General features: G+C 39.1%; 1 protein-coding gene across 1 annotated transcript in view; it reads left to right on the top strand.

Moving 5' to 3' along the window:
- The window catches only part of WAPL (WAPL cohesin release factor), a 64,933-nt gene that overhangs the window by 16,763 nt on the left and 35,699 nt on the right, over positions 1-12,471 (top strand). The window contains 2 exon segments of the mRNA XM_054515530.1: positions 265-1,311; positions 7,081-7,196. Coding sequence (XP_054371505.1) covers positions 265-1,311; positions 7,081-7,196 — 1,163 coding nt within the window.

The following is a 12,471-nucleotide window of genomic DNA, read 5'->3' on the forward strand; positions in this document are numbered from 1 at the left end:
CTGTCTTTTACACGATGCACATATTTTCAGAGTGACATTTCAAGGGTTTTTTTTTTTGGTAGACATTACAAGAAGACTTTATTATAGCAAAACCTTTAAACTGGGGGCCTTAAAAAGTATAAACCAGGTGGATAAAGACCTCTAATATTTTTTGTCAATGATCACTGAATGTGTTTTGTTATACTGTAACTTTCCAAAGTTACCCGAATGCTTGACTATTTTTTTAATATTCCATTTTAGTAATAAATATATCTTTTCTTATAGATAAAATCCAGAACTTGAAAGAAGATAATGGGAACAGTCATTTCATCTATGACAATGCTGGAGACAGTACTAAAACCAGTGCTGAGAGCACAGACACTTCTGGATGCAACACTGAAGCCAAGGACTTGCCTGATTCTTGGGACTCCCACGTGGGAAAACCAGCAAATTCTGCATCAGAAACATCTCAGACCAAGGGGCCACTAAGAACTCACTTGTATGAATGGGAGGATGAAACTGAAGACACCAGAACTGGAGAGTATATATTAGCTTTTGACAATGAACATCTCTCAGAGGTGAAGAGCAAGGATGAGGAGTGTGACAAAGAAGATAGTGAAAATCCAAAGGAAGCCATTAGTGAAGAACTTGTGCAAACTATTCCTAGGCCAAGCAACTGTAGGACATATTGTCGATCCAACAAAGCAAAACTGCAGGGGGCAACAAATTTTGACAAGCTAATGGATGGCACTAGTCAGTCTTTATCCAAAGCAAACAATGAGTCAAATAATGATGGGCTGAACGCAGGAAAAAAAGTTTCTTTAAGTAGTGGGACCAGTTTTAGAGGGACGGTTGGACGGACTAGAGACTACACCGTTCTCCACCCATCGTGCTTGTCAGTTTGCAATGTCACCATCCAGGACACCATGGAGCGCATGGATGAGTTCACCTCAGCAGCCCCCACTGACCTGGGCGAAGCCGGGCGCTTGAGGAAAAAGGCAGACATGGCCACCACAAAAACTACAACCAGGTTCCGACCAAGCAATACCAAATCCAAGAAGGATGTCAAATTAGAGTTTTTTGGGTTTGATGATCAAGACGAGGGAGGGGGAGATGAAGGCGCCTCTAGAAGTTCTGGGAGTTCCAATTACAAAATCAAGTACTTTGGGTTTGATGACTTAAGTGAAAGCGAGGACGAAGATGAAGAGTGGCAGGTAGCAGAAAGGAAGGCCAACAAAAAGAGAAGTAGAACTGTACCATCTGCTTCACTACAGTCAACCTCTGATGGCAATGAAAACTGTTCCCAGGATAGCCAGCTCAGCACTAATGCAGGTCAGTAGAACTCTTTTGGAATACATGGGTGACATTTAATTTTAATTGACTTCAATGTTGTGTTCTTTTGCAGTGTACCTAGGAATTTGTCCAACAATACTGATTTGGAAACCTAACAGTTAACTCACTTGAAATCTTAACAGCCAAACTTACTTCTCCTGTGGTCCTGTGTGGTGTTTCATATCTCTCTTGAAGTATGCTTTATACCCCTTGATCTCTTGCCAGAGGTAGAGGGCTTTTTTCTTTTCCAGCAGAAGATTCGTACCTTTTTGGTGTGTTGAGCATAAGCATCTATGCCTGGAAGGCAGGTATCCTCCCACAGAGCCTCCAGATCAGCCCACAATTGCAGAGCTGAGTGCACACATTTAAGTAGCTCTTAAGAAATGGGAAATATCTTTTTCAGGTTTTGAATGTGTCTGTAGGCAGTTTGGACCTTTCTCAGGCTCCATCTTATCTGAGGATGCATGACTCACTGGAGAGGCTGTGGGGACCCATGGAGTGCCAGTTAGATAACTGGCTTTGGAAGAGCCTCTGCATATTTGTTTCTGCTCTTGTTTCCAGTTTTTAGCTATCTCCTTCTGTGCAGGCTGGGGAGTGGGGTGTGTGTGTACTCACACACACATATATGAGTGAAACTGTGGACGTGGCAGCTGCTGAGCAAGTTCTGGTGGTTAAAATCCTTTGCAAAATGAGACTTGCTTGGTGGTAGGTTGGGTCCTGTGTGCTGGTGAAGAATAAAAGGAATACCTTTGGTGGAAGGTTGCTTTTAGCTCTTCTGTTTTGAAAAAGTCTAATGCCAGAGAATCACTTTTGTTGGAATATATATATTTCAAAACACTGCCACTGTTCTTCGGAACATTCTGGTCCTCCATTTTGGAGCATGAAGCATGGGAAGTTTTATCAACTCACTGCAGTTGTTACATTTTAAGACTTTGGCCAGATGTATTTCAATTTGATAGGAAGAGAGAGTTTCAGTCTAGCTTTGCAAATGTTGGAGAAGCTGGGGGTTTTTTCCTACAAATAGCTTCTGCTAATATAATCCAGAAATAAAATTTCAGAGGAAAAAATATTCATTTCTCTGTTCTAATTATAGCTGTTTCTAAAACCAGAATTTTCTGTAAGCCTTTTAATCAAACTAAATGTCACCACTAGGGGTTTTTTTTGTGGATTTGAAAGGAACAAATGAATACTGATGTTGTATGAGAAGATGATGTTTTCAAACAAAAAAAAAAACATGATTTGTTTTCATAAAATTTACTTATGATGAGACACTTGGGTTCCAGCCTCTTTGGAAAATGGGTTTATCTTATAGGGCTGCTTGAGAAGTACTCTTAGTCCCTGTCTTTAATGACTTCTTGTTCAGCCATTTATTCCAAGAGAGAAATTTGCTTGTACAGTTAATGCAGCTGAGATGCTGACCCATCAAATAATCCTTTCAGCTGCTGTCCTCAGAACTCAAAATATCCACACTTTGCATTTGGCACTGCATTCACCAAGCAGGCCTTTATACTCCCAGGTATCACAGATGTTTTCTCTGAAATATTTTCCTAATAGATTTCCATGGCACAGGGGAATGTAAATTTATGTTTTGTTAGTTCTTAATGCACTTCTCCACTTCAGGTAAGAGCTACCTCTCAGTCCCTCTGCTGGGAGATGTTTCCCATTTATTTTGCATCTTCTTAGCTCATTTGATTCTTATGTGCTGCTGTTTGCAGGTGAGATTTGACTTTCAGGGTTTTTTTTTCTGAAATTTGAAAGGGTGATGCCCTATAATACAGATTATGAAAACATAAGTCTGATGGTGCCCTAAAGTTTGTGGAACTCCTTGCTGAAGTTCTCACTCTTTTTTCTCAGACCTTTGCAAATTTTGAGCATCATGATCGCTCAGAACAACCATGATAAGAGCCCTTAAATGTAGTGATGCTGAGCCTGAGAATGTCTCAAGAACTTCTGAATCTAAGCCTGAATTTGCAGTAAAATGTGACATTGCTCTGAGGTATTGTCTTTGCATACTGGAAGAATGTGACTTCTGCATCCATGAAAAATGCCAGCTTTGACTCCAGGCCAGAGAAACAGCTTTCAGAACATCTTGCACAATAAAACTCTGTCCTGAAATGGTGAACAGTACTGAGAGGTGCTAATGCTACCTGAGTTCTGTATGTGCTGTTCTTTCTTTGTTCTAATGAATAAAGGCCCAGATAAAAATCCAGTGTTCTGTTCCAGGTTGACAGGTGAAATGCCAGACTGCCTCTCTGCATTTCAGCCCTGGAAAATCCCAAGACTCATTTTGGTGTTCTGTGCATAAAGAATGTTACATGGCAATAACCAGTTTTTCAAGAAACTTGGTGCTTTCTGTCACAGCCTTACTTTGCCATAATACTGATTTGGTTACTTGTCATAATCTAGGTGTATTTTTATGAAACAGATTTTAGAACCTTAATTTAAAACATCTGATAGAATTTTTGTAATGGAACATTATAAAGATTTCCTTATAGTCTAGTAGTTCACAGAGGGAAAGTTAGTTTAACAGTACATTTTTACATGTTTTGACAAATGAAATTTAAGAAAGTGCAAAGACTACAGGAACAATATTGTTAGTGCAGGAAAAATTGCAAAGCAGATAAATTCAGTTTTGGTTTGACTCTTTCATTGAAAAACATCTTCTGTTGCTCACTTCTATGGTAGTCTTTTCTGCTGAAGTAGTTAAAAACACAAAAAAACCCTCAAACAAAAGCCAAGCAAATAAAACTGCCACCTCTGAAAAAAGCTTCACCTTTTAAATTCCTAGATGCTATTACCACACCTTTTAATGAAAATACTTCTTAACGTTATAGCCTTACATTTTTGCTGATGTGTTGAGTTCCTGGTAAAAGTTTGCTTTTTATTTTGCCATTGCAATTTGAAATTCTCTCAGATTCCTCTGTAGCAGCCCAGTGAAGCAAAGGCTCCTTTGGCTTGTGAGCCTCCCAGCTGGATTCTGCCAGAATGCCAGGGGCTAAAAGTACTGGTGAGATTTCCTAGATTTGAAACACTGCTTTTGTCATTTCAGTAGCCAGAGTACAGGATGACTCCAGTGAGGAGAAGATTTTAATACTGGAAGAAAGTGACTGACTTGAGTGTAGTAATCCATGGGGAGTTGTGTCCAAGAGAAATCTGTATTGCAGCTCAGTCTTTTGCTTTGTAAATCAGTTCTGATATGCAGCTTAACCTTTGTGTCATCGATTCATTTTTCCTTTCAGTGATCAAGATGAGATTCCCATAATCTTTTTAGGTAATGTAGCTTTTGTATGTCAGCATCTAGCACTCAGCTCAGTTCTGGTGAGCCAGCTTGCCCTATTTTTTTTTTTTTTTTAATTCCTTTGCATCTTCTCAAAAACTGAGTCACCTTCATTGGGTAAATATTTTAAGCCAGTTCAAACTACGTCCAAGTCCTCAAAGGCAGAGTCCTGTTTGGGCTTCAAAACCTTCTGCAGAATTGCCTTGAGACACTAAACCAAAACTCCGTTGTTGTTCCCCAGGAAATTTACTGTGGTTGTTGCCTTGGTTGGTCTTTGAACATCTTTCCAGTTCTAGCCAAGACAGGCAAATTATCTTAAAGATTATAAGTGCCTTAAAAATGGTTAGACAGAGGAAAAATGGCCTTACATGCTCCCATACTGAGAAAAAAGGTAATATGACCAATTTCTCTGTGAGGGGGCAAAAACCCCCTCCAAAACGCCATACAGGAGAGAGCCAGTGGAAATCAGGTTCCAGTAGGGTCACTGCTTCTGCTGCTGCACCAAACTACTCCAGTGTTTTCCTCACTCAGCTCATGTTAACAGAAGACTTCTCCCCCAGACCCTGTTTAGTTTAGATTTAAAAGTCTGCTAAGATAATGTAGGCAGAGTGCTTTAAGAAGGCCTTCAAAAGCACTGCTCAAATAGAAGCATTCCAGGTCATCTTACAAAGCTACTAAGTGTTTGATGTGCTAGCAACATCAGAAAATGCAGAATTACCCTGTTGTAACTAGGAGTTGAATTTTTTTTATCAACAAGTTTCTTTGAATTTAAAATCAACTAATTTAAATGGGATAGTTCAGAATCACATAGGAGTAGAATTCAAACAAGGAAATTTAAAGTGTTAAAATTGTGGCTTAGTTGATCCCAGAGGATTTTTAATCATTATTGAAGGCAATGCCAGGTCCAGGTCTTAGCACCTGGCACAAGTTGCTGTTCTCATTTGGTGGGTGAAATATTTTGTATTTCTAGAATGACTTGCATATTTGTACTGGTTGTGGTCAAGTAAATTACTTGTTAGCTTTTAATCTGCACTAGGAGGGTCCAGTTCTTTTGGTTTGACTTTCTTTGAGAACTGCATTCAGGGTCTGACTTCTTGAGAAATGTTTCAGGATTTATAAGGATATATATCAAAGCAATTTGATTTTACTCTTTAAATTGGCTTCAGCAAGAACTAAGCTGTCTTTTACATAGATTTGGAAGTAGTTTTGTGTTATTTCCTTAATGGAAATTGGTCTGTAGTATTTTTCCTCAGTTAGACTAATTCTATCAAACATCTGTTAAAGTCAGTTGTTTTCAGAGGGGCTGTAGCTGCTGTGTTTGTAGGCTCTTGTGCTTATCTGACACAGCCCCACTGAAAACCAGTGGGATAAAATGAACCAGTGAGAGGCTGGTTCCAGGAGGTGCCTTGCAGCAGGCATCCTGCCAGTCCTGATGCTGCCAAGCCTGTTGAAATTTACTGCAATTCGGGAAACTTGGGAGCTTAATTTTAGGAATAGTTCTATTCCTCAGACAAGTTCTGTACCCTTGAGAATGCCATTAGGAATTTAGTTGCCTGCTTTGCCTTTGCTTACCTTCTTAACCAGTTTGGCTGGTCCTATGTGCTTGGGATTAGAGTAACCCATCCTACCTGCTTGTGTTCTTGCAGTGCACTTTTCAAACAGCAGCAGCTTTTCAGGAATAAATTGGTTTTCTAAATAGATTGTCAGATGAAACAGTACCTCTCTGTGCCTGTCTTTAGTTCCATCTTGAAATTTGTGGTAACTTCTGGTTTGTGCCAAGTAATCCTCTTCCCATGTCTCCAAGGGATAGTGCTCTAAATAAAGCAACCCAAGTTAAAAAAAAAAACTAAGGGCAGGAATGGAATTTGATGAGTGAATTGCAGATTTACAGTCCAGGATGGGGTACTGGAATCAGTGGTAATGCAAGTATCAAATCCATTGCAAGGCCATGTCAGCAGTTCCTTCTGGCTGACTCTTTCCTGAGCTGATCACAGCAGAATAAGCAAATACAAACAGCCTGCCTCCATGAGAAGTGAAACAAGATCAGTTCTTCTCTTCTATAATTGTAGTGTGTTCTCTTAAATCTCTTAATCTCACACTTTTGAAGAGCCCAATCTCCTGCTTTATTCATCTGCTGCTCAGGGTTGTAGCAGTAAGCCAGCCATTAGTAAGCTCATGTAAAAGGTGCCCTGGGATTTAAGGAGTATGGGATGGGAAGCAATAGCCTGCAGCTTACCCAGTGGGCAAGAGGTGCTGTAATATTTTTGATTGTGCACCTTGTCATGCTTCTGTGTATTACTGCAATCCAGTCAGCAAGCCTGAGCTGCACCCAGGACTGTGCTTGGCAGTAAGGCTGATTTTTCTGATGAATATTGATGGTTCATTATGTAATGTCAGAAACTATACATGTGGAATTGTCAGGTGCAAGAAATGCTCTAGCAGTTCAACAGCTTTTAAAATGGTTGTTTCATGTCTATATTTACCTTTAACAGATCTGGAGTTTTCAGAGGATGCATCTGGTGTGCATGAAGGCAATAAGAAATCCACAAATAAACAAGGTGATAAATCTAAGGAAAACACCAGGAAGATTTTTAGTGGGCCAAAGCGGGTGAGTAATAATGCTGAGACCAATACAAAGTTCTTATTTTACTCAACTCCTCAGTATTGATCTTTCTTCTTAGATATGCAACAGGGCTTTTGAGATCATATGTTGGCCTTTAATATGATTTCTGGAAAAGTAAAACATTCAAGTGCAATACCTTTGTATTTATTACTGAAAGGTTCACTTTTCAGGTTCACATTACTGCTATGGAGAACCAGGCTTGTAATGTAGATGCATTCCTTGGAGATATTTTTAAAACATAGCATCAGTAAATTCTGTGTATTTTACTTTGTGGTTAGTTGGTGTTTGGGGGGGGGGGATTCTTTTGATCTCTTTTGTTTGCTCTCCCAAGAAATATTTGTCATATTATAAGATAGAACTTTTCTTAAAGCTTCAAGTTGGGCGTCGGTATAGTCTTTATAAGGATAAGTGCATTTATACCATTAGGTATAGTGAGATTTTCTTTTAGTTGTAAAAAAAAGTAGCCTCCAATCCCATGCCAGTCTTCCTCAGCTGTGTAATATTCAGTATGAATTTGCTCTTTCATAGCATGAAAAGAGCTTATTCATTTTCTTCATCTTACAGAAACGTGGTTTATCTGTCACTATGGGTACTCAGTATTTTGAGGTTTTTAAAAATGTGCATACAGCAAAAATGGAGTGTAGCCACCAGTAAAAGTTTGCAATAGAGGGATCCATGTAATCTCCATTAAATGAAGCTTTTTATGACTCTAATGTCCAGGACAAACATTTCCAATGCTTAAGGACTTCTCATGAGGTTTTTGCATAACTTGTTTGTGTTACCTGGTGACAGCAGTCCCTGTCTCACCATCATTGCAACTTCCAACTGCTCTAGGAGGAGAAAGAGGGAAATGAGCTTGTATTTCTGCTTTCCCTTGGAGTTCCATAAGTTTTGCAGGACCTGGCAGTTGTATGGCATTATAGAAACTGTCTTTTATGTGTGTTCAGAATGTGCTCATGAGTCAAACAGTTCAAAGAAGTTTTTTAAATTATTTTTTCTAAGGAATCCTTATAATTCCTCATGAAGGTAACTAATTACTTGTGTTATATGATAGTTTCACTTGAAGTAATTTTTCAAGGTGCCTTTTTTTTTTTTTTTTTTGGTCTTCCGGAACCAGAAGATTTATAATCTCCCCAGTTGTGTTGTTATATATCAAATTTTCATTAAAAAAAGGATTTGTGGGTGGAGAAAGGATGACAGATTTGGTTTAGCTCTCCAAACATGCCAGGGAATATTTTCATGTGGGAGGATACGTGACCAGTAGGTCCTGTCAGTTGTGATGCCCTTTGAAAAAGAAGTGTCACGTGTTGCTTTGACTTGGGACAGAATGAGAAGCTCCTCCCTCCACAGTCTGAAGTCAGATAAGTGAGGAGGGTGTTCCCACAACTGAAATAGTATTTCTTGGAGATGGAAGTTCCTCAGCTTCTGCTAATTAAATAATCATTTTTAAAAATTTAGCTTCTTATCAGTGAACATGTTACAGTACCATGAGAAACAGAAGTACAGGAAGTGCAAATTTGACTGTAACTTTTTCAGTTATGTATTTTAACAGCATAAAACAACTGTGGGTATTCTGCTAATTACAGAAAGTTTTTTAAATTTAAATGTTTAAATGCCACAAATATTATTCTGTAATTGCATTTCATGTGTTTCTTGTTTAATTTTTATTCTTTAAATCCCTGAGATTTTATGTGAAAATGGTTCTTATTAATTTTGAATGCATATATAATGAAATTATGGGGTAAGGAATAAGCCTTACAGCAATATCATACTATAAGAGAGAATAGTTTCAACTCTAGAAAATTCTCAGTTGGGGATACATTTTATTCAAGTGGGAAAGTTGAGAATGAAACAGCTTTTTTGACCCTGTAGTGATATAATGGACCTAGAAGTAGATGTTGCTGTAATGGAGATTCAGATTTTAAACTTCAGTGTTCTCTAATCATATGGCTGTTACATGGAGTTACTAAAAGAGCTTGTAAAGCTTGTTCTGATGGTAATTAGAGCTGCTATAATTATCTTCCTAAAATATAGCTATAGACTCTCTGTCTTAGTTGTATCTTAAGGGAATTCTCATTCTGGGAATGGAAAAAAAACCTAAAAGTATTAACCTGATGATAATAACTAATGATCTTTAAAAAAAATATCTGGAGCTACTTCACTGTCTCAGCACCATTTATTTTTTTCTTGTAGGAGCTAGCAGCTACAGTATGAAATATTTTCTGTTAGGTGATTTTCAGAGCTGTGGCATCAACTGAGATGCCAAGAAAAAAGCTCTGTTACTCCGGAAGCAGCAGGTGCTGTCATTAAATTACAGCAGATCAGAAAGCTCAAGTATTTTTTCCAGTCGGTATTCAGCAGATCTGTCACCCATGGTTGTGGTTTGGAAAACTTGATCATTGTCTCCTAATGCTAAACTCCAGTTCTTGAAACTTTGAGTACAATAAAATATTACTGACATCATTGACTTTGTGAATAACAGTGGTTCTAAACACTGCTTTTACTGTAAGGATTGAAATCAGTGTCTGGTTGCAGTAGCCAAGGACATTGATAGGTGAGTAAAGTCTCAACCAGAGCCATGCTTTTAAGTGAATTAAACCTCTTTATCCTGAGCCTGAATTATAGGGGGAGTGTTACATTCCATAGCAACATAATTAAGTACTTAGAGTACATAAATATTGGCATTGCTTGAGTTGCAAATTATGGGTGTGAAGCATACATGAGTAACATCTGCAGAAGTTTGTTTGCAACTGTTTACAATTTTAATTCAACTGGTTGGGTAACTCATGCTCTAGCATGTCAGTTTGGGAGCTCTGGATACACCCACCTGCTGGCCCCTTTGAGCTTAGTTCCCTTCTACAGATGAAACTAATTCTCCATTAGCAGGCAAACCCAATAGAGGAGACAAGAAATTTTTTGTTGCTATGCTCCAAATATACTGAGACTAAAGACTTGAAAACAGGCAGCATAAAAATTATTTCCTGACATTTCTTGCTCCTGCTGCTTTCACAACAGATTTTAGCTAGAGTCAGCAAATGAAGAGAAACAGTTTTTGTAGGAATACGCTGGAACAGTTTCCTGTGGTCTTATGCAAAATATGTCTCTAAATAGCAATCTGAAAAAAGCCAGCTTAAAAGTGTAAGATAAGGAGGGCTAGTCTGTCCCCAAACTTAACCTTTTGATCTATCAGCCCTAAAAATTAATGATTATAACTAGTGTTTTGTGTCAGTTCAGTGTTTGTGTTGTCCAGCATGTCACTAGGGACCACCAAGTCCTCTGAACACATTTTCTTGGATGGCCCCTCCGCTCTTAAACTCAGAATGTGTAATGAGTGATCTGCAGCTCAGTGCTGATGCTAGTTCTGCCTGTGGCCATAGGAAGCCAACCTAGACATGGTGAATATGCATTACCATTGAATATTTCAAGGTAAGAATTTAGATAGAGTTGCAAATCATAGTTAAAAGGTATGGGAGCCTTTCAGCTTGAGGGGCCTGGGAGGGGGCAGACACTGTAATCTTTCTGTTACTGCTCTTCAGGGCTGCTGAGGCATGTAGGAGGACTTAAGGAGCTGCATGAAGGAGACAGAGGAGATATAACAGGAAAAAAACCTCTGACTCTCTCAAGTTGGCACAACTGGAAGCAGACTCAGTCTTATGTTTTCTCAAAGTAGCATAAAATTTCAATTAGATGAGTGCTTTATCAGGATTTTTTCCCTATGCCTTAGAGTAGGTCAGTTTTAGAAACAAGTCCTTTGGAATTAGTTTCTTAGATGTTGATACCTTTTGCACTGGGTATATTTCATAAAGCTTCCATGCTACTATAGAATGCAATTTTAGCACATATAAAATACTGACATTTTCTTGAGAGTTGGAAATGTGTTTTTTATAATTGGTAAGATGAGGAACAAAGTACTCAGTGCATGGTCAGTCAACGTTGGTGATTCATGGCTACTGATCAAGCTAAAAACTAACCTGAAGGCTAATTCTTTGCTTAATGACTTGTGACTCCAGTTAAAATGGGCATATTTCAATTAAATACTCACTTTTGCAATGAAAATTTATTGTTTTTAAATTACTTGAAGCTAGCTTAATTTTTTTTCTTATTCTCTTACATTGCTATAGGAGAAATGTCTTTAAATTGCACTAAGTTGAAATCTTAGCCCTAGAAAACCTGTCTGGCTTGCAACTGTGTACACATTCCCACATGTACCCAGAGAATGGGGATGCATCAGTGGCTTTTTCTTTTCCTCTTGTTGTGCACATATTGGCTTGTACAGGAAGATGTATGGAAATACCTCTTTGCCACTAACTTGGTGTTCATGGTGTTTCTTTTGGCCCATTCCAATACTGGACCACAGAGTTTTCTGTTTGTGCTGGTTTTGGCTGGAATAATTGATTTTCTTCAGAGGAGCTCTTACAGGGCTGTTTTGGGTTTGTGCTGAGAACACTATTGGTAGTGCTAGGATGTTTTTGTTATTGCTGAGTAGCACTTAGAGCCAAGGCCTTTTTCTGCTCCTCATCCCACCCTGCCAGGCAGGAGGCTGGGGGTGCACAAGGAGGTTTGGAGGGGACAGCTGGTCACAGTGACCTAAGGGATATTTCATATCATATGACAATGTGCTCAGCAATATAAAAATCTGGAGGAGGAGGAAGGGGGGACACACCTTTGGAGTGATGGCCTTTGTCTTCCCAAGTTAGACCAGATGGAGCCCTGCTTTCCTGGGAATGGCTGAAAAACTGCATGCCCAAACGAAGTGATGGATTAATTTCTTGTTCTGTTTTGCTTGCATTCATGGCTTTTGCTTTCCCTGTGTAACCGTGTTTATTTCTTAGTGTTTTCTCACTTCTACCCTTTGGATTCGCCCCCATCCCACTGGGGTCAGTAAGCAAGGAGCTGGGTGGGGCTTAGTTGCCAGCTGGGATAAAATCACAGCAGTCCTTTTTGGCAGCTGACATGAGGCTCAGTGGGTTTGAGATAGTGACATGTTTGATTGGGATGTGCTAGATCAAGCTGATAGCTGTTAGTGCATTTTAGCTGTTAATTGACAGGTGTCTGCCTGCCATGGGGCCCACTTGCCTTACTGTGTGGCGTGGCATTTGGCTTTCACTGCTTGCTGTGCCTGGGAACATTTTGGTAACAGCACTTTTTTCAAGTACTGTTAAAGTTTAGTACACTAAAGTGGCATTGCTTGAAAGTTCCTCCACTAGTGTGAACTGCATTTGCCAGGAAAAGCTGAGATCTTCTTGGATTTACAAAAAAA

Source organism: Molothrus ater, chromosome 8 (assembly GCF_012460135.2).
Source record: "Molothrus ater isolate BHLD 08-10-18 breed brown headed cowbird chromosome 8, BPBGC_Mater_1.1, whole genome shotgun sequence".
In the NCBI taxonomy this organism is placed as follows: domain Eukaryota; kingdom Metazoa; phylum Chordata; class Aves; order Passeriformes; family Icteridae; genus Molothrus; species Molothrus ater.